General features: G+C 30.6%; 1 protein-coding gene and 1 long non-coding RNA gene across 6 annotated transcripts; one reads left to right on the forward strand and one right to left on the reverse strand.

Moving 5' to 3' along the window:
* The first annotated feature begins 617 nt into the window (after window positions 1-617).
* Window positions 618-15,722, forward strand: LOC141713390 (ubiquitin carboxyl-terminal hydrolase 25). Its single transcript, XM_074516785.1, has 9 exons — window positions 618-1,002; window positions 1,312-1,804; window positions 1,893-1,968; window positions 2,055-2,147; window positions 5,988-6,074; window positions 6,184-7,172; window positions 13,584-13,706; window positions 14,446-14,574; window positions 15,388-15,722. The coding sequence occupies exons 1-8, from the start codon at window positions 813-815 to the stop codon at window positions 14,555-14,557; spliced, it is 2,163 nt and encodes a 720-aa protein (XP_074372886.1). The 5' UTR covers window positions 618-812; the 3' UTR covers window positions 14,558-14,574; window positions 15,388-15,722.
* A 9,860-nt stretch (window positions 15,723-25,582) lies between these two features.
* Window positions 25,583-27,349, reverse strand: LOC141713393 (uncharacterized). 5 transcript variants are annotated; one of them, XR_012571950.1, is made up of 5 exons: window positions 27,191-27,349; window positions 27,095-27,134; window positions 26,907-26,991; window positions 26,362-26,672; window positions 25,583-26,086 (listed from the first exon to the last, which is right to left on the reverse strand). It is a non-coding gene; the product is annotated as an uncharacterized LOC141713393 (long non-coding RNA). The 5 variants fall into 5 exon arrangements; XR_012571951.1 differs by having other exon boundaries at window positions 26,903-26,991; XR_012571948.1 differs by having other exon boundaries at window positions 26,907-27,349.
* Between the last annotated feature and the right edge of the window lie 326 nt (window positions 27,350-27,675).

Genomic DNA, 27,675 nt, shown 5'->3' on the forward strand with positions numbered 1-27,675 from the left:
AACTTTCCAAAACAATCATATTGCAAAAAAATCTATATATTATAAATTGCTGGATAACTCTTTCCTAAGATTTGATATCTATATTTTGGCTCGGATATAATTTTTAACTTTAATTTGACTCAGTGGACTATCTATTTTTAGATTTGGTATCCATATTAGGTTTATAAAAGATCTATATATTTATTATGACCCATTTTAATTATAGAAACTTTGCAATATAATTATAAATATGAATTGTGTTACTTATGGTAAGTTTTTAATTCAAATTTGAAGTTGACAGATCTATTTATAGAAATAATCTCATAAAATATATAACATATAAATAACTTATGTAATGAAAGTAGTTTTTCAATAAATTTATCATAATATGTAGATGCAGTACACTTATTATATAAATAACTTAATTTTTCAGAATTATATTATTCAATTTTAATTATAAATTTATTTATTTATTTTATTAAATAATTTCTGAAATACCCTTATCCAAAGTACAAGGACAATAAACTAGTAATCCTAAATAAATTAATAAATAAATAAATAAATCCTGTTTTACTTTTCAAAGTCCCCAACCAACACAACACCTACAGTATTTTAAGATAAGCAAAAAAAAAACACACACGCACACAAAACACACACTAATACAGAGGAGAGTACCGAACCTACAGCAGAAGGATTTGAAAAACAAAACCAAAAAACAGAAAAAAACAAAAACCCTTTTCTCTGGAGGCCTGAGCGAAGCGAGTGTGTGCGAGAAGGAAGGAGCGGTGGAGATCGGTAATCAATGCGGAGGAGTCCGGTGAGAGAGGTCGTTCATGGCCTTGCAAATGACTTGGCAACAACCTAATAATAATAGTAATAACAATCACAAGCGTAAACTCAATCGGCCTCCTTTAGGTTTAAAAAATCTGGGCAACTCTTGTTATCTCAACTCCGTTCTTCAGTGCTTAACCTACACTCCTCCTCTCGCTAATTTCTGCCTCAAATCCAGACACACCTCTCTCTGTAAGCATCCCCTCTCTCTCAATTGATTCATATTAGGTTTAATTGTTTGAATTGTGTAATCATCTCTCTCTCCCTCTCTCCCTCAATTGTTTCATTTTAGGTTTTAATTGGTTGAGTTGTGAAAGCATCTCTCTCTCTCTCTCTCCCTCCTCCCCTCTCCTCCCCCTCCTCTCTCTCCCCCTCCCTCTCTCTATCTCTCCTCCCTCTCTCTATCTCTCCCTCTCTCCCTCTCTCTCCCCCTCTCTCTCTCTCTCCCTCTCTCTGTCGCTCAATTGATTCATATTAGGTTTAATTGGGTGAACTGTGCAGGTGATTTAGCTGTCACGGATCGGGACAGGAAGACTGATTGTCCGTTTTGTATATTAGAGAGGCGAATTGTAAGGTCTCTGTGTAGTGATCTAACCCTAGATGCTCCGTATAAGTTAACTAATTGTTTGAGGTTATTTGCTGAGCATTTTCGTCTCGGTCGTCAAGAGGATGCTCATGAGTTTCTGCGATATGTTATTGATGCCTGTCATAACACGTGTTTACGTCTTAAGAAGCTTCAGCACCACAGGCGTAAGGCTGTGGTGAATGGCGGCGGTAGTGAGGGTTTGGATGGGAATTCTGTAGTTAAGGATATTTTTGGGGGTGCTTTGCAGAGCCAGGTCAAGTGTTTGTCCTGCGGAAAGGAATCAAATAAGGTAGATGAAATTATGGATATTAGCCTTGATGTTATGCATTCTGCTTCTCTTAAACAAGCGTTGCATAAGTTTTTTCAAGCTGAGGTTTTGGATGGTAACAATAAATACAAATGCGATAAGTAAGTCTCCTTCCCCCTACGTTTTTAGTTTAATTAATTTTATGATGATTGTGCATGTGCATTTATTATTTATTTTCTGCTTGTTTAGTTGTAAGAAATTAGTTTCAGCAAAGAAGCAAATGTCTATTTTACAAGCTCCCAATGTCCTTGTGATTCAACTTAAGGTAGCGTGCTGTTTATTATTTTATTGTGCAGTCTTTTTTGACATGGATTGCCTGTGGTTTAAGTTTTCTATGATTATATTGGACAGAGATTTGAGGGTATTTTTGGTGGGAAAATTGACAAGGCAATTGCGTTCGAGGAGGTTTTGGTGCTTTCGAGCTACATGTGCAAAGCAAGCCAGGTTTGTAGTGCTACTGCTACCCAACAACATTTCTTTTTTTTTTAGCATACAGTTGTTGGTCTTTATTTTGGTGCATGATATTTTAATGATTGTTACTTCATAGTCTCTCGTCCTTTATACATTTATATTGTATATGTATTGTATATGTATTATATATGTATTCTTATGCTTTATAAGCTGGGGGCCTTTTACGAAAGAGCCTCTCTACTTTAAGAGGTAAGGTCTGTACATCTTACCCACCCCACATCCTAGGCATGTTTCCGCGCCGTTTGAATTGCTGGTCACAAAGGCAGGCCTGGACTAATTCTCACAATAAATTGTTCTAGCTCGAAAATATTCTTCCACCGCTAAAGTGAAGAAATAAATGTCCGTATTCTGAAAAATTATTTTCATTTTAATGATCAAACCTTCATCAATGCCTATAAAAAAATTATACCGTCAATCTCTGTACAACTTTGATAAATAAAGGTACTTCCATCTGTTAAAAATTAACACCGTCTTCTTCCATTAACAATCTTATTTCTCATGACTCATGGGAAGCCATGGCTAGAACTTAGGTTTAAAACTTCAAATAGTTTTCAGGACTCTTCTAAATTTATCTTCACAAGTTTCAAATCCTTTTTATTCATTATTGAACCATATGCGAATCTGGTCAACTCTTACCACCGAAATTATTTCAACTGGAATTTAGAAGTTAGATCTACCAATTTTGTCTAAAAGAGGAATGCCAGATTAACTTGTGATGTAGGATATGATTTAAGAACGGCAATTTTGTCGAATAAAAATAGTAAAAATGATAGGGTGATTCCCAACCAGAGAAGGAAGAAAATATGAGAGATCGACAACCTATACAAAAGAGGCTGAATTCATTCAAGTCTACTCAATGTTGGGGAGTGATACTAGAATTGAAAAGGTTATATAAATTAAACTTGTGTACTAAAGTCTGTAAAGTGTAAACAATTAGACTGATAATGACTAAACTAAATAACTATTTTGACAACTAGATACCACATACAACTATTATATATACTTAATCTATTTAAGATATAAATTTATTAAATCCCTTTTATTTCACTTTCACTTCTATCAGTGTGGATAGCTTAATTGTATAGATTTCTTTTCTGTGAATCTACATCAGAATTCAACCTCTAGTTACGTGTAATTATCAGTAATACTAGTCTTGACCAGTGATATGGGATACTTTTTAATTTTTATAACCTGCAATAAGTTCAAAACAACCTAAAAGAAAGAAAACGAAGGGACAAAAGTCTAACAGTCCTTCATTAAGAATGTCATGCTTCCTAGTATTTCGGGCTTAATGAAGCAAAGCATTAAATTATAAAAAAAAGTACCTTAAAAATTCACTTTAAAATTTTCATAAAGAGTATTATATATTTTCATTAAGAGTCATGGTCAAGATTCTTGACCATGCCATTCATTTTTAATAAATGATCCCCCAATTCGAAAAAGAGTGTTATCGGATTGAAGGATGATATTACAGTTAATGATATGTACTTACAGAATTAGTTTATTAAATGTACTATGATTATGCTATTATGCAAATGTTTTTACCTAGGTAACAATATTACCATCTAGGTGTATAAAGGCGACTATGGTACATTGACATAAATATATAAAACATGGAAGGCACTCATAAGAGCTAAGACACATGATCTCTCAAGGTTGTTAAGTATGTGTTTCTAGTTTTGGTGTAATTTTTGTCGGTTTGTATAATTAAATTGATCACAAGTAGGAGTCAGTTGATAGCCTAGTGTTGAGACTCCTCCCTCTCATGACCAAATGCCTTGTATTTGAACATTCCCATACGCTTCAAATCTCATGCATTGAAAATCATGTAAAATATCAAAAGGAAAGGAATGCTAGTCAGTGTGCAGGCATCAATATTGTATCATCAATTTTTATTTTCGTTAAGCCATTACAAACGTATTTGATTACTGTTCCTGAGTTTGTCTTATATATTGATGTTGCACTACATGTAGGTTAGTGTTGTTATTTTCCAATATCAGTCGGTGCAAAACACCGGTAAAACTTTATCGTGATAGTTATCCATGCATTTCTCGTTTCATACAAATGTAGTCCTAATATCATTGCACATTCAAATATGGTTTTCACAGGGTTTGCAAGGTTTTCTCGAACAAAGTTTTGCATTGCAACACTGAGTGTTGCTAATGGATATATCTATAAATTGGTGGACCAATAAAGTAAATGAATGATGGTAGACTTAGAATTTTGTGGAAAACTTGAATAGGAGGCATACACTTTCCAATGAAAACATCTCTTTGCAACTATTGATTGCCTAAATGATGAATGTTGACTAATGGTGTGTGATAATCTAATTATCTATACCATTTATGTGCCCAAAAATAGGATAGGAAGTTAAGAGACACAAAAACATTAATTGAAGTGATTGATAAGGTGTTTAAGGAGATGTACAAGGTGATAAACAAGACACCAAAGATACGGAAACTAGAATTTACGAGCTAGTGAAGGTTATGTGGACAACATTACGCTTTGACTTTTGACACACATCTTTAGGTGTTTTGATCGTATAGTTAGAATTAACATTTTTCAATTTTTTTTTGTGAATAAAAATATAAAATCAATATTTTAATTCACAAAAAGAAAATTTCAAATATATGAATTTTAAATATACGGTCAAAGCACCTAAAGATGTGTTTACTGTGGCATTTTATCAGGCTGGTGATCTCACCTTCTATATAAGTTTGTTGAAACGTAAAAGTAACGGGTTCATGTAGAGTGTAGAAGTAGGGGTTTTTTCAATTTTAAAATTTAGAGTGGACAAGAATCCACCATTTTTACTGATAGGCAATAAATCAAAGATGAGGTGTGGGCGCATAATTCAGATATATAGGAATACGATAAATTTGAAGATTTAGGAATTTCACTTAGGAATACGACTTATATAAAAAAAGTTATATAATATTTTTACACAATACATGATTAATTCCAGAAACCAGTGAGATCATGATCACAATTACATTTAAATAACTATTTGAATAAAGAGAAAACTCAAGCAAATCCCAAAACTTACAATATATCATGTCGCACCCTGTTACAACCCTGCTTCGTAGAATCGTAGGTGCTACTTGCTAGTTAATACTTTGCACATTCTTGTTAGGATAGTGTTATATCTTAATGCGTGCATGCTTATGCTCCCATTGTCTTTTGTTTATGATGCTTCTTCAGTTTCTCATAATAGTATATAATATGTTCAAATAAATTTGCATACATTTCGTAGAAAAAGGGCTCAAAAAGTTAAGAAAATAGGCAGGGGTTGTCACGAAATTAGGCTTTCTACAATAACAAGTAGGGGTATGTGTTGCATATAGTTTATGGTACCTCTGCTTTCAAGTGGGATATGACAAGTATGTTTAGTTTAGTTAGGGCTTCAGCGTGAGATACATTTATGTATTCTTACTAGGATCCAAAGTAATAAACTGGATTGATCACGGTAATTATATTGTCTGCCGTGTTCCAATTTGTACCGAATACTGTATTTGAAAAGTAATGAAAATTAGTATTATCAAGCCTTCGTTTCTGGTTGTCAGTGGTCTGTACATTGAATTTGCTACACGGAAGTCGGTGTTATGGCTATAGCATGTGCAGATTATCTGGTGTTATACCATTTAGGCTAATCCCTTTTATTTTACTATTATGAGTTGGTTGTTTTTTACAATGGCACTGCTGCATATAATGCATCTGCAGCATAGTGCTTGATATGGTTGTTTTTGATCTGCTTTTGTCAGTCCTTCAGTATGGTTTTAATAATTGATACAATATACTTCTTAACTGCATCAGGATCCACATCCAGAGTATAGTCTTTTTGCATCCATTGTTCATTCAGGCTTCTCTCCGGATTCTGGACACTACTATGCGTACATCAAGGTCTTTTAGCTATTCCTAATATATCTTAAATTATTACGAATTTCTGATACATTGATTAGACTTACACGTCATATGCTGGCTAATAATGGATTTTTCCATGTATATACAGGATGCAATGAATCGTTGGTATTGCTGCAATGATTCCTTTGTTTCCCTTTCAACTCTTAAGGAAGTCTTGTCAGAGAAGGTGTATATCCTTTTTTTCTCTCGTACAAAGCAGAGGTCATTAAATACCACCACAGATTCCACTACCAATGGTATGAAGCACAATGGCATTAATGGAAATGGTACATCTAAAGTTCTAAAAACAGCCCCACATAAAGTAGTGAGTATGAAACAAGCTGGTGATGAATCTTGTGATGAGGATAAAACAACTCTGTCCAAGGTCGACAATATGCCTTCAAGTCCAAAGATGCCAACTAAAAACAATGGGAGGTCCAATGTGAAGCATACATCTACACCTATTAATAATGTGAAACTCGTTTTTAACAAGAAAGAATCCCTTGAAAGGAACGGAGATGTGAAAGTCTCAAATTTTAAGAAGAAAACTGAGATTAATGGCCTACCATTCAAGGATACAAATGGTATCTCTAAAAGTTCAGATACTGTAATTGATGGTGAGAGAAGTCACTCAGTTCTGTTATCAAATGGAAAAGAAAGTATCCAAAGCATTAGCAATGATTCATCTGCCTTGAAAAGTAGAAGTCCTAATCATCAAAGTTTGGGAAATGGTAGCATAAGTTCCCTTGCTCCTATGTTGGCATTCAAAACAAAACTTAAAGAAGAAAATTCTTGCACTTCATCTGCTGAAGATGCTAGGTCTAATTTGGACAATGAAAATTTAAGCTCAAATGGGAAAACCAGGGAATCCTGCAACTTTGTTGCTAAAGACGGATCAACACATATGAAGCTTGACAAAATGAGCTCGAAGAGAAAGTTACAGCCAGAAGATTCATGCATATCGTTCGCTGAAGGTGACAAATCATGTGCAAAACCTGAAGAAACAAATTCCAAGAGTGAAATACAGGGTAATGACATGTGCATCTTGTTAGCTGATGATGCTGACTCTCGCAGAAAACTTCAAGAACTAAAAGAAACGTAAGTAATTCTTATATTTGATGCTATGGTATGGATCTTTATATTAGCGGATATTCTATGATTGTTTTGGTCTGATAACTTGACATGTTTCATCCAAATTTGGCTACACATCTTTTAACGTCTTGAACTGAGCACCTGCATATTAAATAATCTAGTTAAGTATAACTTTACACTGATATACAAAAATGTAGTCAAGTCAAAAGCTTAATGATTGATATATCCAATAAACGTGTTTAAGTTTTGTATATTGTAAAATTGCCTACAGCATTGATCTATTTGTTGGAGGTATGCGTGTTACTAACGGGATTTAGCTATCTATAGCCAACTTTGATGACATGCTAGTGGCATCTCTGATCTAAATTCTGACATTCTAACATTAAAGTTGCCTATCTGCTTGTTGTATATGAACACACGCATTACAGTCATTAGTCTTTCTTTAAGATACTAATATTAGCTTACCCTTCTTTGGATCACCTCCTTCCCCTAACTAAAAAGGCAAAGGAGTACATCTAGAATGTAGTCGTGATTTATATATAGTGAGAGATATTGTTATTTGATATTAACATGTGCAAAAGAGAATGTGATGCAAGTCATGGGTATTACGTTGCCGACTAGTCGGCCAGTTGTGTTTTTCAATAGTTGAGGAGCGACTAATGGATCTGGGCTGTGATGGATTTTACCTAGTACCCGGCATGAAGACCCGGATCCAAAATTAAGAGATAGGGTTCAAAGCTTAAAACTTATGTGTATTTTAGTTCGTATTTGATCTGAAGTCTTGATAGGCGACTCACATCTCCTTCGGTGTTCTTCTTGTTCCCATTATCCCATATATTTTTCTTGGTGGAGGCTTCTTCTTCTGTTAACCAAATTCTAAATCGCATATTACTACTTCAGCTGTTTCAGTGTAATCTGCTTTTTGTCTATTAATTTCTAGGAAGCACGAGTGCGGGTCGCGATACAGGGATACGAGAATTCGGCAAATTTCAAAATACGGGGATTCGGGTGCGGGGGGATACGGCTAATATTAAAATATTTTATATATTAATATATTTTAATATATATCTTAAATTATAAATAATATAATTATTACATTTTAATTAAAATAATTAAAGATATTATTTCTTTAAATATAGTCAAAATGTAATAATTTGCCTGACACACCTACCCATGACTTGAATAACAGATCTCTTTTATTAAAATAATAATAACATCCAATTTATACTTAAATAAATGAAAGTAAACTAGTAAAGTAAATAGGTGAGAAACTAGCAGACTAGTCACAGCAAACACAAGTCTCAATAAAAAGAAAAATAGATATGACTGCCAACACCCTACATATATACACACATATATACGCACATATCAAGTACAATACTGCATATCTCACATCTCAATAAATCAACCACACGGATCGGAACGATTGAATACTGGAAAAACAAGAATAGCCGGAGACGACCAACTGTGACTACAACAACCCTCTTTCCTCCTCTAAATCGTATCCTCTAATTACGATTTCTGCCATTCCCGCACCCCCTTCCCCGCACCCCCGTGAATTGGATTAGTAAAGTACGGTGACACGCCACCTGGCGAATCCCGTGCGTATCGGGCCGCACCCCCGCGCACCGCCGCACCCGAACGTATCGGGTGCGCAGTACGGTGGGTAGGTGCCGCACCCCTGCTTTCCAGATTAATTTATACTAATAGACTAATAGTTGTATACAATAAGTTTTTATTTAATCATAACACAATATTAAAACAATTAGGTCATATTTTTTTATACAGTTTAACACAATTAGAATTATTTCTTATAACTCTAAAAATATTTTTTTTGTATATGATCAATTTTATATATCATAAAACAAATGTTCCATAATTTAAAAATACCTTGAAAGTTATTACCTACTAGAAATCAAATTGCATTTCATTTATTTGAGTGACTTTAATTCGTACAAAGAACAAAATTATGATGAAACATTAATGTTTAAATGACTTGTTTGAGTTTACAAGTTAACCATATTTGGTAATTGCATCTTATTAGTTAGTTTGGATTTAAATTATAAAATTTATGCTTGGCAAAAAAAAACTATGAAACTGATGCATATTTTGTTGCATTCTTATATTAATCTGTTAAATGTATGTATACGAACAACTTATTGCAACCAGTTAGGCGACTTGACGACCGGTCATCTCCAAGGCGCCCAACTTCCAAGTGTTGGATTAGACACTTTGCTTTCCGTATGACATGATACTAATCCTAATACGTTTAGTATTTCCAAGGAAGCAAGGACAGGGTGTGGGAGTGCAAGGGCGTAGTGCGGGGATACGGGAATTCAACAAATATAATAATTTGGTGATAAGGGAAAAAATAAACAAAAAATCATAAATATTTCATGTTTAACATAAGAAAGTCTACTAACAAAACCAAAAATTGCATGAAAAATTAATCAAATGCATTATTTATTAATCCAAATCACACAAATACAAGTAAAAATTTTAGTTTATGCAAAAATGAATACGATAATCAATATTTTTGTTGTAACTAATAGAGATGGATACATAATTTTGTGAATGTAGTTTGCTAAAATAGATTTTGACTACAATTTCTGAAAGTAAAATTACAGATTAGTATCGTGAAAGAATTCGTTTGTCGGGGATACTTGTGTCCGAGTATCCGACATGGGGACTCGGCATGCGACTGATTATTTATGTATCATTAGGCAACTTCATAAATGATGCCTGAAACCTGATTGATTTTCGTAATATACTTTAGGGGATACGACTTTGCTGTCTTGGGTTGCTAAAAATAGAAAAAATTTGTTCCAGTGTCAAGGCTCAAGGCTTGAGGTTGTAATTGCATAGTTTACAATTTTCGGGAGTAGAAAGCGAAGTTATAGGTATAGCTAATCAAATTTAAGAGAGGATGAGGGTATTTTGACCGAACTAAGTATGTGTATAAGAGTTAGTAGATCAACTAGTCTTGATTTCACTGTAGGTTTTGCGAAATAATACTAGATTGGTTTACGAGTTCGCAGTTCAAGAAGAAACGAGAAGAAACAGAGTGTAGTCTGTGGAAAATCATGTTACACTGTTGCAAGTGTGGAGCAATTAGAAGTACTAAAGAGTAAAGACCGTGGGTAGAGAACTGTAAATCTTTTGAGCAATATTAAAATTTGCGAACAAGAACATCGATTCAATGATGTTGTGTATGTGAAAATGAGTATCTTGGGGATGACTTCTGTTACTAGATATCAGGAATGAAATCTTTATTAATATGCTAGCAGACGGAAGAGGTAATGTTTTGTTGGATTATTGATCCAAAATTTTAACTGAAAAATCAATAAAATTATCAAGTTTTTATGCGTCTTTAACTAAAAAAGATTTGTAACTCATGTGGCACTAATTATGTTAGCTTGATCTCTATAAACTATAAAGAGCATTGTGATTAATAAAATTATAAGCTTTGAAGCTTCCATCAAATATTATATATATATATCCCTCTTTTATAAGAAAACATGATATCAAGAGCTTCAATAATCCTAAGGAAATTGTGAGTGTATGTGCATAGTCATGGCTTCTCAAACGAGAGGTTCAAGTTTATGAAAGGTTGAATCTCGGAGGGAGATGCAACCTCTGGAAACAACCTGACAATAAATTAATCAAGATTTTAAGGACGTGTCGATAGAATCTCTCGCGGAAGAATATGGAGGGTGAAGAGGATTCGATAATAAGAAACACCGAATTTCATATTGATCCTCTCATAATGATGATGAGTAAGTAAGCATGGCACAAATGGCCATAGACAAAACTTTTATTTAGAATTGCTGGTAGGAGTTTCATCATGGAGGGAAGTGCTCCAAAGTTATATTTATTTGAAGTTGATGAGAAGTGTAAAAAAATTTAGAATTCGTGAGAAGTGCTCAAAGAAAAATGTTTATGGAGAGAAGTTCTTCATTAAATTTGAAATTGATGAGAAGTGCATAATTGGATTTGGTGAGAAGGTGTACGTTTGGGTGATGGCAGTATATCGTTGATTACAATTTTTGAATAAATTTTACAATTTTTGAATAAATTTTACAATTTCGAGTCAAGAAGGAGTGTTGGAATATTGATTCAAATTGTATCAATATGTTTTAATGTCTCTTTAATTAGAAAATACTAGTTAAAATTTTTTTAATTTATTTTTGAATTGAAAATTTGAAGATATAAAATTTGATCATATCATATTATTTCAATTTAGCCCGGATAAAATTATATATTATTTTGTTTTAGTTGGTCAAATTATTTTTTAGTTTTAATTTTAGTTTATCTTGGATTAATCGTATAAATATTTTTTAGTCGTATGAATAATTTATTTTATTTTTAGTACGACGCTATATATAAACTAATGAATTATCTCTAGTTTCGTTTTAATAAATTTCTATGAATATTATAGACATGGAAGAAAACCCGTAATTTTATATTCATGTTATATCAACCAAATTTAACGAATTATATTTAGTTTATTTTTTATTTTATTTTAACCCGGGATGCATATTATTTTGTGTTTACACGAATGAGTAGTCTATAGTTTTATCCCGATGTCATTATATCAACCAACAAATTATCATTTAATTTTAATTTTGTTATAGATCGGTTCAATAATATAAATTTTTTGGTTCAGGTGAATAATATATATCATTTTGTTTTGGCATGATGCCATTAAACAAATTTAATTATATTTATTTAATTAAAAATAATTATAGATTTAGACAAATTACAGGTGATCATGCCATACTACCAACAAAAATTTTAATATTTCGTCTGTATTTAGTTTATTTTTATTTTTTATTTTAATCCGGATTAATAGTTTAATTTTTTTCAAGTCCGGATAATAATGTGTTTACATTATAATTCTATTTATATTTACATAATTATATTGTGAATATTAATACATTAATGAGAGTTTTTATGTTAAATATAATTATAGATTTAGAGTTATCAAAATACCAGAAGACTACTAACCAAATTTTTAATATTTCGTTTTTAATATAATAGTATCAATAAAGTATGAACTTTTATATTAAATATTCTATTCAATATAAAATTGTATTTTATACTTAATTTACATTATTAAAATTCACTTTTTTGTATTTTGAATAAAATTTCTCCAACAATCGGAATATACTTATTTAATATGATTATTTTAAATGTACTGTCGTAACTATCAAAATTTGGATAAAGTTTTATTCATTATTTAACTATTTTGATTTATTAATATAACTTCAATTGCTAAAATATAAATTTTGTTATTTACTAATTATCTAAATAATATTTAATTTAAATTTTATGACTTTAATATTAACTATGAAAAATCTCGATGGTTAGTGGAATTCACATACTAAAATCATAGTACATATAGTATTGCATAAAATTCACCCAAAGGGCACCAATCACGTGTATATTGCTTCTTTTCTCACATGCTCTGGTGAACACAATCTTAGCGACCTAAAACAACGAATTTATACTATATCACAAATATCAAAGATTAAATAGTGGGATATTGGATAAAATAGTAATCTGCTATTATCCTGCACTCCCTTATTAAGTATTATCATGGTTAATTAAGTAAAATCGATAAAATAATTAGGTAAGGGTAACAAAGTAATTTCAGCAAGTACCAACCGACTACCAAACTTTCAATGTTTCGTCTATTATAATATAATATAGTATGACGCCACTTATGTGTCACTAATTATGTTAATCTGATTGGTATGAGCTCTATATAAAGAGCATTGTGATGCAATAAAATTGTAAGTTTCCAAGCTTCCATCAAATATTATCTCTCTCTCATTTGTATTAGAAACCAACAGTTTTCATCATGGATTTATGCCTGGTTAAAATTAGTCGTCTTTGTCCAAACCAGAGATCGACGTTTCTGTAAGGATGCCAGGAGCATGTTTTTCTGTATGTAAGTTATAACTTATAACTGCTGTGACCTACATGCCTCTTGAGTACCATTAGTAGGTGATTCATGCCCTCAAAAGTTAATGCTCGTGATTAATAACCAATGCCAGTGCCCCATTGTTGAACTGTGATTATAGCTTAATAGGAAGACACATCAACAGCAGCATCTGAGCTATACAAATGTCGATTTTTGCGTGTCTGTGTGTCATGTGTCCATCCAGAGATAAGTCCATTGTCAGAGAAACAGAGTTCGAAGTGCATGCCATGAGATTATGGGTTTCACATTGTTATTTGTGAGGTCTGTGTGTCCTTTATATATTTCCTTTTGACCAGATATGTGGTGATGTATTTACTTCACTAAAATTATATATGGTTCTGTTGCTTCAGGCCTTCTGCACATTCTTGATGCTGGCTTGTATGCATACTTTAGAGAAATTCCTGATTTGTTTGTTTCCTGGTTTGTTTCAGTCTGGAGAAAGAAGCTTCTCAAGTTTTGCGATCATGTGGCTGGTCAGATGAGGTTCATGATTTTATGCGTTCTAAAGGTTATTGTGAAGCTGGTAACGAATCATTAAGCAGAAGCAATAAGAAGTAAGTTTTCTACTAGTAAGCATTAGCTTTATTGAAGTTGATATTACTTTTACATCTATCCTTATGCAATTCTACAAGTTCATCAGCTACTATTACATGGCATATGCATGCTTGTTTTTAGAACAAGAATCTTCTAGAAGGCTATGAAACAACTCTGGTAGATCAAAACTGTATACTAAGTTGGAGTAATTTTAAAGATACTGTTTGGTCTATAATTTTTTGAACTTCTTAAAAATTGATTTAAAGAAACTTTTTGTTTAGGTGGAGAAAATAGAGATTGTATGTACCTTCGTTTGTGAATATTGGCGCTAAGAATATTTGTTATTAGATCTATTGGTATAATCCTGTCTCAATTAGATGATCTTGAATTTGTATCTTAAAGTGGAGCTCTAAACTACTCAACAAGTTCAATAAAGGGTGTAAAGAAGTTATTGTGGGAAAATTTTAAGAAAGAGTTGAAGTTATCCATTAAGTTTGTTTGTTATAGCCTTATAAGAAATTTTGGGGCTGATATATGGTTTGATATGATTACCAATCATATGCAAGTATAGATCAAATACTGGTAATAAAAATAGAGGCCGTAGGATTAAAGCATGGAGGTTCAGAATGTTGGTAGGAAGGACTTTTGCAGATATATGAAAAGGATTATATGGATGATAGTAGAGAGCATGTGTAGGTGCTACACAGAGATTAGTCTTCCAGCTAGATATTTAATTTTTCAACTTTTACTTTCATGCAGGAGGTCATTGATTGAGGAGGCCAGGAAAAAATTTGCCCCACGAATTCCAGAGTCATTGAAAGGGAGCCTTATTAAACGTTTAAGGTCATTCAGTGAAGAGAAGCAAATTTAATGCCCTTGAATAACGTGGTATGTCTCGTGCTTGCTTTTATGTGGAGTAGTTTTCAGAAAGAATTGAATTTTTGAAATGACAAACTTGCTACACAAAAATTTGCAACTGACTGTTTCCTGGAGTAGTTTCCTCAAAGAATTGAATTATTTCAAAAGAGATATACTAGTGTTACATGGAAACTGACTGTTTTCTGGGACAACCTAAAAATTATCATACTTTAGACCCTGATTACCCTGTTGATAAGAGAGTAAAGTTACCCATCAGAATCTAATTAAAAGGTAATTTGCGTTCTGCTGCTACTTTCTTAGTACTCCTCCCCAACTCTACCCAGTTTTTGCTTTTTCTTCCACATATAGTTCATCCAAAAATTAATTTTATTTTTAATTCTCATCCGTATTTCAGTTTTATTCTTCTATTATCTCTTACATTTTTCATAGTTTTCTAACTGCACTGATGATATTAATGCTGATAGTCGGTAATAATTGATTTCAAAATTCTTAAGGGGTAAAAGGCAGTGTCCTCGGCAAAAGGTGAATTTCTGGTTTCAGTCACTGAGTTGGGAACAACTAAGGACCTAATTAGCTATCATATAGAAAGAAAGAAAAAAAGAATTACTGGTTTCATTCACCGAGTTGAGACCCTTAGGACCTACTTAGTTATCACGTAGAAAGAAAAAGAAATATGATCTAGTAAATCATAATTAAAGTGTAGATGTAAGTTTTTCTTTTGTTAGATTTTATTAAACCTATCACTGTCAAATATGCATATCTGTTATCTACACAACTGAATTGAATCTATAAACTTACTGGCAGCCAATGTGTTACTTGCAGGGCTTAGGTGTAATATCTCTAAAACTGAATGATGGTTCATCTGTGGTGATCTATTCTGTGAGATGATTGGAGGCATTTTATTCTAGATCTCCGGGCAACTTCTGGTGTGACAGGATTATTGCATATTGAAATCCTTCACCATCGAGACAGTATTTGTACATGTCAATGCAAGCATCAGCCAAATTTGAGAGGGTTGTAGCTAGTTTTGAAATTTTTTGTCTTGAATTTTAATTTTATGAATCCATACAAATTTTGCATATGGAATGTGGCGGAGTTATTAACCTGATGTAAACGAGTTTCCCTTTATAAATGAGATATAGATAGCTGTTCATCCACATTCATCGTACTACCATTGAACAAATTTTATAGAGTTGTATAGAGTGGTCTCCAAATAAAACCACTGATGTGAAAACAAGAACATAACTCAGTCTTTTCTGGACACTTGAAACCATTTTGTTCTCCTTTCATTTTCGTTTTCTAATCCCCAAAATATGTGTTATCTATCCGCATAGAAGAAGTACAATGTATCTATGTTGACCTGGAAAAAGAAGGCTGAAGGATCAGCTTGTTTACATCTGATCATTACCGGTGTGTCAATGTCGGGAGAAGCAGAGAGATCTCATAAATTGTGTGGGAGGATAGCAGGGTACGTGGTCGTCTGTGAAGAAGTGGAGGGCCTTGGAGAGTAGAAGTTGGGGCCTTTGTTACTCTACATGTTGCTCGTTTCCTTGCCCATACTTTTGTTGTATGATTTTAATGTAAGTTAAGCTTCGCGAATGTTTGTACTTTGCATTTTCTAATGTCGCAATCGTGCGAGAAGCGGAAAGTTGTTGAGAAATGAAATAGAGGGAGTACGAAATATGATATCATTGCATACGTCAATTTCAGGGTAAAGCAATAAGCCACGGAGGAAGTAGATATGATTATGCTGTGCAATCACCAACCATTCAAATATGTCAATGTAATTTTACTCCTGGAGTCCCACTGTGGTAATAAATATTCAACATCCGACCATTATTTGAATTTTTTTTCCCAATTTTTCCTGTCACACACCTCCTTTCTGACTTTGTTCCGCCACTTTAAAATGCATGACCAAATGATTTAAGTCTGTCTTCTTTTGAAAAATTAAATATTTCGTGGTTGATATTTTGAACTCACAAAATTACACTAAAAACTACTATGCACATCAATATTTGTAGAAATTGATCAAATTTCATAAATATTTTAAAATCACAATTGATCTTTTTTATACTTTTTTCATATTAGAAGTACCTAGATTTAATCTTGAATAAATACTCGACTTTTAACAACACACTAAAATGAAGTAGCTTCGATATATATAAATTTAATTTAACATAATCTATGTTCTTTAATCAATTTTTTTAAATAAAATAAAATTCGGGGAGTATTTAAGTTATGATAAATACTTGAAATCTTGAATTTGAGCATATAACATAATGGAGTTGCCTTTCAAAAAATAAATATAGAATTGTTTCAAATTTCAAATTCGATTCTCACTTATATCGACATTTATTAGAACAATACTCATTATTATAAAAAAATTAATTACTTGTTTATTAAAAGAAATGGAGATATTAATTAAATTGAGTTTTTCTTATTTTTTGTGAGACAACTTGAAAATGTATTCAAATATAAAAAGTATAATCAATAAAACCATTTCGATTTCTTACAAACTTGAGTGAATTACTTGATAATTATTAAACAGCTTCCTAGGACATTGCATATAGTTCACAATTTTAATGGTTAAATATTCCCAAACTTAACAAAATTTCCGCAACATTTGGAAAAAGGCTAAGCAATACGTTTCCTATAGTTTGATAACAACCAATTTATTTCTTAATATTCAAATAATATAAAAAATTTATTTATCCAATCATATAATAATTTTAATATATTTATATAAATATATAACAATTATTGATTAATAATAAAAATAAAAAAAATAGTAAGAAACTGTAGTCGTAGTTTAGTAAATTATAGATTTATAATAAAAAAATATAAAAAGTTATTAAGAAGCTAGTGTCGTAATTTAGTAAGATAAGTTTTGGCGAGATAAAGATATATATATCTAATAATTTAGCAAATTAGTAGTTTAACATGCATATAATACTATTTATTTTTATTTTTAATAATCAAAATAGGAGAATAACCATTGAATCAAATATATTATAATATTAATTAGCATATAAAAAGATTTTATTTTTCATCAAGGGGTTGACATATCTAATATTCCCCTTTCTAAATCACTAGTGTTGTAATTTTGAAATAACTAGCATAATAATCCGTATGAGACAAGGTCATTTTCTAGATTTTTTTTTTGCAGATCATAGAAATTATATTAGTAACATTCTTGATCGTTTTCTTATTAATAAATATTGTATAACGTCTAAAACATATCAAATACAAGTTGAAAGTGTATGACTTTCATGTAAAATATTAATAACGATCATAACATTTTTAATATATCTCACTGTACGTATAAAAGTAAAAGATTGAAATTAATCCGTCAAATATTGTCAATAAGTTTATAAAAAAAAACTAAAAATTAACATATATATATTGCAGAATTGAGTATTTTTTTTGAGTTTTGGTCAAATAAACCCGAAGTAATGAGAAATTTTATTACTAAAGTTATTACTAATTTATAATTTCATTGCTTAATTCAAAAGGATTAGTAATGCATAATTAAAGTGGTTAAAACCTGCAATCGTAATATTCAACAAAGTAGAATTTACACTATAATTAATATAAGTTAATGTTATTTAATATCATGGCTAATGTCTTAATTTATTGACTAAAGTTGATCTCGGTTGAGTACTTAGTTTTTAATCATCTCCATTATACAAAATTAATTTTATAAGATGTTATATAATTGTCAATTCATAAATTAAAATTGACACAATCTATTTAGTTTTTAACACATTGGAAAAAAACTTAAATTTAATTGATCTAGCTTATTTTCAGAACATAAAAGATTTTTGTTATTTTCTTTCGAGTATATATATATATATATATATATATATATATATATATATATATATATCAATAACTCTGAAATAAAGCCCACAAGGGTTGACTTGGTGAAGTTAAAGAGGGGATAACTATCCACTTGGTCATAGATTCGAATCTCACAGAACGAGAATTTATGATTATGCGTCCTGAGTCAGAGCTTGTCGCTTAAATGCGGTTTACCTTGATTTACATGATTTGCATGCTATTGTGAGAGACTGTGGGGTTTACCCTGTGCGCACCCGAAGGGTAGCGGCTGCGGTTCCCTACGATAAAAGAAACTCTGAAATATACGATTAAAATTAAATCTTTTAATATAGTCACATGTGTGTGTATGTATGTAAATTATTAATTATTTTATTTTCAAGTAAATTATGTTGTTCTTATTTATTTATATGCTAGATATATTAGTCATGTATATATCTAATTGTTATTCAGTAAATTACTCAAATAACATGTATATATGATTATTCAAAAATTATAATTATCTAATTAATAAATTACAATAATTTATATATCGTAGTCATAGTAGCACTGACAATCAAAAAATATATGTTTTTACTCAATAGAGCATCGGTCATGGATATGACATTAAAAAAATTCATATATCGTAAAGACTAATTACTGATATTCAGAAGTTTTTTTTCAAGAATCTGAAGATAAATTTTGTACTAATATTAATTTTTTTAGATAGCATAACATGGATTAAATCAAATAGTACAATACATTATAGTTTTGACCTTTTTTTCAAATAATTCAAAATAGTTGTACAATATTTTTCAACACTAATTATTTATTTTGTAAATTTATTATTGCTAGTTTTAAATATTTTTTTTCAAAATATTTAATTCTATAACTTTTCAAGTTTCTTATATATAAATATATGTGAGTCAAGTTATGTTGATTCCTTATTTTTAGTTGAGTACGGGAGTCCATATATGTTCGGCAAGTAAAATAATATAATTATTTTTGTAAAATGTACTATAATGTGAATCATGTTCTACAAATATCACTATTTTAATAAATATCTTGCAAATCCCATACATTTGACAAGTTGAACATAACATATGATTTTACAGAACATTTGAAGAATATACGTATTCACGTTGTAGAACACGTAAATATTCAACTTGCTGAACATTAATGATATAACACCATAACACACGTTTATATCATGTAGTTTATTATTTTACTTTTTAAATTATTAGAAATATAAAGTCCTGAACTATTAGATGGGATTGTAATATAAAGTTAGGATTTTGGATTATAGAACTCCACAAAATAACCATATCAAATTGAATAATATAAAATTTAGGATTTGTCTCACAAATATTTGAATATAAATATATCTTTAATTAAATAATGCAATAAATAAACTATATTTTTATGAAGAAGCATCAAATGTCTTACCATTTTTCCAATAACATGTTAATGAAAATTATTAATTTTACTTTATAGTTGTAGTTTAATTTATCCTAAAGAGAATGAAAAAAATAGGACTTTAGGAGCACCTATTTATAAATTCACCATCATTGAATAATATTTTAAACCTAATTTTTTTAAGTGAAACATTAATAAATAAATCGATTTGCTATATCTCCGTAGTTTTAACGGAGCTTGTGACATCTCATGTCAAATTTTGAATATATTTAAATATTGGGTCAAGTTCAAGTATAATAATGTAAAACCAGTCAATTAGTAATTTTGAATACCAATTGACTTGATCGTATAAAAACCTCAAAAATATTAATTTTTATTAATATAAGATATTATAAAATTTATCCTTATTGGTAAGATATTCTCGTCGAGCTCGTAATTTAAATTTATTAAATCTAGATAGTGATGATGTATTTCGGCTAGGTAATATAGTCAAATTTCGAGTATTTTTTTCAAAATGGGTAAAATTCTGATTTTGAAGCTAGTAATTTTGATACATATCTTGATTCTATAAAGACCACAAATACATCATTTTTTACTAACATAAGATATCACAAAACTTTTTTTTGTTGGTAAGATTTTCTAGTCGAACTCGTAAATTGAATTAAACCTACGTAATGAAGTGGTATTTATAGGAAGGTCGTTTAGTTAAATTTCGAGTATTTTTTGAAAAATGGGTCAAGTTCTAATTTTGAATTCGAAATAAATTAAAATATGCTAATTATAATTTATCTAAATATGTAGTACACACATATATTATTTATATAAGTGTATCCCTTTTCGACATATAAAAAATTAATATATGTACAATTTATGTTTTATTAAAAAATATATTAAAAATGGATGAGACATACTTTTCAAATTAAGAATTGTTTAATAAATAAGGTAATGATCCGTTCATGTAATATGCTTAACTTTATATCTCAAATTTAGTTTTTCAAAACTAACTAACAAATATTTTAGTAATCATGTTTAAAGTTAAATAAATTGTTATTTTTTACGATACTCAACATAATATTATATGTGTATGATAAAAAGCTTAGTAACGGTGTGGTGTAGTAGAAGGTGATGTGTTTGTGAATGTAAAGACTCGGTTTTAATTTCTCCTTATTATATATAGAAGAGATATGCTTACAACATTTGTATACTTGAAATTTATATTTTCTAGAACATATTTCATAAATAATTGTGCAAAAAGAATTTAAATTTAATAACCAACCAAAGGTCAATATAATTTTACTCCTACAGTTCCAAGTTCCATGTTCATAATAAATAGTCAACACCATTTTTGTATTTTTTTTCATATACACATGATAATGATGGTACTGAAGTTGTTTTACAATTACTTCCGTCACACAATGTGAATTCCCTCCTTTTGACCTAGGCAGCTCTAAAATGTATGATTAAATTATTTATGTTTGTCTGTTTTGGAAAAATAGAACATTGGACTCAATACTAAAAACTACCCACATTAATATTGTAGAAATTGATCGAACTCTTGTAAAAATTATTTTGAACAAGTACTTAGGTTTAAAAAGTAGACTTGAATAAATATTTGAATTATAACAACACGATCAAATAAAGTAAACTCAATATATATAAATTTAGTTAAATTATATAATACATGTTATTTTCAACAACATAACAATGGAATTGCCTTTTCAAAAAGTAATCTAGTGGAGTTGATTCTAACTTTTATAAACTAATAAATATTTAAAGTATACTTTATAATTAAAATATTCCTGTTTCAAATTCTGAATTCAAATATGACTTATACTGATATTTCTAATAACATATACTCATTATTACAAAAAATATGTACTCATTAATTAAAATAAATACGGAGATTAATTAAATTGGTTTTGCTATATTTTATATGTGACAACTTGGACATAAATTCAAATATAAAAAGTATAATCAATAAAATTATTTTGGATTTTTATTAACCTTGATTGAATTACTTAGTAACGATGAAACATCATTCTTTGGACATTGCATATACTACACTAATGGTTAAATATTTGTGAAAATTACATTTGTAAAAAAAGCTAAGCAAGATGTTTTCTACGGTTTATTAGCATATATAAAGAAAACTTTTCATCCAGAGGGTGGTTCACATGTCTAATATTCCCATTTCTATATCACTAGTGTTGTAAGTTTAAAATAATATGCTTTCAGCATATGCATATTTAACTTTTATATTTTTAACATATTTTATAAATAATTGTGCAAAAAGAAATTTAAAAGAATTAAAAGTATTTGTATATTTCAAAATTGCAAAACCAAAATAAAATCTTTGTCCATTTTACATTACATCAAGGTCCTAATTCGTAGACTAGGTGACCCAAAAATGGACCCATCTATTATTATAAATAAACAGCTATCCACGAGTGTTACTTCATCGTATTGCATTTTCAATTTTCCTTCCAACTTGAAACAAAACCACAAGCACTAACAAATGGCAAACGAGGTTGTTTTGTTGGATTTTTGGGTAAGTATGTTTGGTATGAGGGTTAGAATGGCACTAGCTGAAAAATGTGTAAAATACGAATATGTTGAGCAAGATTTAAGGAATAAGAGCTCTCTTCTCCGTAATTCGAACCCAATTTTCAAGAAAACACCGGTTCTTATTCACAACGGGAAGTCTATATGCGAGTCCCTTATTATCGTTCAGTACATCGATGAAATTTGGACTGACAAAGCTCCTCTGTTATTGACTTTGTTAATACTCACAAATAGAAGATGCGAATTTGAGTAGTACAAGTGCTAGTTTGGGTGGGAGCATCTTTGTTAGTGTCTTTTTTTTGCTTTAGTTTGTGCTTGTGTTGTGTTCTTGTTTAGTGGTCCTCTTGTAAGGGAGCTGCTTAACTGTGTCTCGTGAGTGTGCATGTTATAATAATAATATGTTTTAAGTGTGTGGTGTTTTCTGAGTGTGATACTTATAATTATAATATGCTTAAGTGTGTGTCGTGTCTTCTCAGTATGATGTTATAACAAGAATATATTCAATATTTAATCCCATTCAAATTACGGTGTTTACCGGTGTTACTAGTATGTTTACGGAAAACAATGTTATGTAACCGAACTAAAATAGAAATTGTCTAGTATTATTTTATCCGTTCTTTTATTTTTTGTTCATGAACACTTAATTATAGTGGAGAATGCCCGTGGGAGGGGTCCACTATTATTGGAGCATGGTCCAACCCTTTAGCTAAAAAATTGATGTGGCATATCATAATTACAATTATAGAGATTATAATTATAATCATAGAGATTATCTAAATCTAGCATGCCCTCCAATGGAGCAACCCTTGGCATTGGTGCAATCCTTAACTAAAAAATCATGTGACATACTATAATTACAATTATAAAGATTATAATTATTATAATTTTTTGTCTGATTCGCATGGTAAGAGAGTGAATTTTTTTAATAATACCAAATTGAGTTTAATTAATCATTAAAAAGTATAAAGAGATATTGAAGTGATCGGTAATTCAATGACTATAATATTAAAAAAAACGTTTTAAACTATATTAATTATATTTCTTGATTGAATTTCAGATATTTTTTATATTTTTTCAATTATATGCATTTTCATATGATTGTAGTAAAAATATTTTTGACAATTGACTTTTGTTATTAAATTTATGTTACACTAAATTAAAATATTAAAATAAATAAAGATAATATAATAAATATTAATTTATATTTTGTATTGGCCCTGTTAAGGATTGGGGACATATCAATAATTTATAAGTTGTTCAATTGCTTAATTGTAATATATAATAGTAATTTTTAGATGAGGTTGTATTTTTACAATAGTTGTATAGTATTGCAAAAGAATTTGCACAATTTTGAGAACAAACCTCCACCCTCTTTTTTCTGCTATGTCCCCTGCTAAAATACTGTGTCCGGCTAATATCATTTGATATATTTGATAATAAAGGGTAGAATATTTTGCTTGAGTTTAAACCTGATATATTTGATAATATAACACTAGAATATTTTGCTTGAGTTTAAACTTAACAGATGCATGCACCTCTTAAACCATCTTAGTCTCCTCCTCAATATCTCCAAGGTCATTAACAAACTGATTAACTTCAGAAGAAATCACAGATAACGCAGTTATTAGATTGGATACTTCTCCTTCTCCGTATCAGGCTCAATTTCAACCACTACTAACCCCGTATCCATAATCAAACTATCTTGCAAAACTGTAAAAATTACACAGATGATGACACTCAAATAATCACAAAGGGTTCTACTCAAATAGAAAAAATGTGTTTAATTTATTAATTGGCTTAAACGTACTAATCAGCAACAAATTATACATTGTAATAAATATCAGAGTAATTAATAGTGAATTTAGAAGATGAGCTTACTTGCATCTTGAAAAAACTTTGAGGTATTTCCTATTGATGCATTTTCTTGTATTAATCTTGTCGAAGGTGACTTGACCATCCTTTTTGTGTGTACTCTTCTAACAGCCAAGAATATAGTAACGGCCATTATAGTTAACCCAACCATCCCCGTTGACATACTCAAGGCAAGTGCATTCTTTGGGTGTTATTTTGACTTGTGACGATCAGTTACAATTTTCAAGCTTCATTCGATAAAAGGACATCGCATATTGGCTTTTATACTCACCAACTAATAATTTCTAGCATAGGAGACAATCCTAATTTTAGTTTCATACCGGAGACAGCTAGGCAGTCTTCCAGTCAACAAATTTTCACTTAATTCCACAAGTTCAAGTTGGGGATTGCAAGACATGTTTTCAGAAAGCATTCCGGTGAATTTATATCCTTCTATATCAAATCAGGGATTGATGGCAGAGTGAGCAAAGAAGACTAAACAGGTCCAATGAATCTATTGAAAGATATATTGAACCGTCTGAAGACAGGGGCGGATCTACTAAGGGCCACGGGGGACACGTGTCCCCCCTAAAACAAAATTTTACTTTTTTTACTATTAAATTTATTGAAAATATATGAAAGTGACCCCCGAAAATTCAAAAATATAAGGGTGTATTCACAAAATATGGTCGGTGCCCCCCCCCGGAATATAATTCTTGGATCCGCCCCTGGTTGAAGATAATTAAAAGAGTCACCTTTTTCTAGTATGCTTGACATGAGCTTGTTCTTCCTCAATATAAGAGTAACTAATGTGTTGCTTCCAATATTCGGAAATTGAGGTCCAAGAAGGTTATCTTCCAACTCAAGAACTATTAATTTGTTATGCGACAACTCAACCCAGCACCAAATTCACCTTTCCTAGAAGAAGTTGAATTACTCTCACCAATAAAAAAAATCACAAATAAAAAAATAACCATTTCATTTTAAATTGGAGAACATTCACGTGAATATGCCTAAGAACTCACTGCCATGGTGCACTATAATTCACATTTGCTGGCTGATTTATTAAACAAAAATTAAGTTCCACAATATTAAACTTCTTTTAAAGTTGTATATGCATATGAAGGGTCTTCCAGTTTGATGAGATAATATGAGACATATTTTTCTGCAACTTCAACAATGACAAAGATCAACAAAGAGCCAACATCTGTTGAATTTTAACTGGGTTTTATATATTTAGGCTTATAACATAGTTTTTTGAGTAATATATAAATCTGTGTTCAACCCATCAGTAATATAAACCTAAAACAAAATTCATATTCCCAAATATCATGTGATAATCAACCTACATAATCATCAACAGAGAAGACAATTTAAATATAAAAAAAATACTTAATATACAATACATATTATATGTTAAATCAGGCCAATGAATTAATATAAAACTGATTTTTAACCCTTAGTTTTGGGCAAGTTGCTATTCAATTTTTGGTCTGTATGTGAAATGCATGTTTAAACTGCAAAAATTGAGTTTAAACAATAATGGAATTCTATGAACTCTTAAACATCAGTGTAGCTAGCCACTTATAAGGTACCTTAGTTGACCCAATATCATGGTTACTAAGAGAGGTAAGAGCTCTACAAGGTCACCAGCCCATCACACCTAGTGGCTTACCTGCAGGATCACACAAATGCCATAATTCTCATTTGACAGATTCCTATATGACAATGCATGCATAGATCATGTTAGAAAGGCTCAAATTTTGGAAAAATAGAAACACTCTGAAATTTTTACTTCGAAGAATTCCTTTCTGTTGCGAAATCAAAGACAATTGAGAGCTGCCCTGTCCCAACCTGCCGATTTGCCTATGACTATCTGCAGGTGATGTTAAGTGAAGATGAATAACTATAATAAAAGAAATATTAGGGACTAGCATTGTGTAATTATTAGCATTCATTATTAGAGCGTTGTTTACCGCCAACTATTTTTTTAAGAGATGCAAACATTATATGAAGAGCAATTAAAAGGCTGTATATGTCAAGAAATTAGTAATCCTTTGTTTTCACGATTATCATGTCTTGAAATAAAAGTCAAACATCTTTGCACAAATTATTTTAATCTAGATAAAAAATTAGCATCCGATGGTTCACCTGACAAATGTGCACCCCGAATGAAAATGCAAGTCAACTCTTATTGTATCGCTCCTCATCACCTTAAATACTTGTTATTAACAGAAAACTGCAATTTTATGATTATGTAGCATATGTGATTTCAGTTTTTTCTATAGTTGCATACCTTGTTCAGCTTCCAAATTCGGTGAAAACCGTTCATTTTGCAGAAACAGGATGTTGGACAAAAGTGACGCCTTCAGGCGACTCATTCTTATTTTCTGTGGCAGGTGATAGTTCGGACCCGTGGAATAGTTTCGTCTCTCACGATCACTAAGTACTCTAAACATATTCTGAACCAGCAAAAAAAATGATGACCTTATAAGAATACTGATAAAGTAAAGTAAGTCCATCTAAGTACCAACATAGAAGTTTCTAAAAGTATCATGAGTTTAGAAAATAAGCAAAGTATGAAATTTTAGGAGTATACCAAGATAGGTATTAATAGGTATGAATGTTATCGCAAGGACTAATGAGACATTAATTTTGTAAGAATTTGTTCATTAAGAGATTAAGACCTTACATACACTTTCAAATGTCTTGCTCAACTGGATAAGAACTTAAGAATGTCTCATCTACCATCAAGCCTTGTATGACCTGATCAAAGAAATACTATTCCAACATTTCAATGTCAAATCTGTTAATAATTTAACAAAGCAGATGACACAAGTTGCAGCCATTCTTCAAATCAAGCTGAATAAAAATTAAAAAATACCTAAAAAAACAGTCACATTTATTCTTGTGATCCTTTTCTCCTACACGAACCATCAAACAATTGGTATGCAATTATAACTTCAAAAAAAATACATACCTCGAGTGTGGAGGTTATACATACTCACGTATTTATCAATCTTATATTCACATATTCATCAAACAATTCATATGCAAAGTTAAAAATGTAAAACAAACTTGTGCAAGAGTTTCTTCTTTTTTTTTTAGAGTAAATTACAAAGTGGTGGCCGGATTTTACATCGATTTTCAAAATACATGTTAAATTTTTAAATTTTAAAATAATGGCCAACTTTTTGTTCCGCCTTTCGAAAAAATGGCTGCCGTCAACTCCGTTAAGTCTTCGCCGTTAAATATAAACCTGTTGAAATCTTTTTTCACCTTTTAAAAGAATGGTTTCGTTAAATTACTATCCGGACTCACATCTTTATCGTCACAAAAAATATATGATATCGCTAAACAAATAAATAGGTACAAACACAACTTAAATAATTATTAATTTTATCACTTCTTCTAATTTAATCAAGTATTCGACTTCTATATTTTTTCAACCTCCTCACACAAAAA

This window comes from Apium graveolens, chromosome 3 (assembly GCF_009905375.1).
Source record: "Apium graveolens cultivar Ventura chromosome 3, ASM990537v1, whole genome shotgun sequence".
Taxonomy (NCBI): domain Eukaryota; kingdom Viridiplantae; phylum Streptophyta; class Magnoliopsida; order Apiales; family Apiaceae; genus Apium; species Apium graveolens.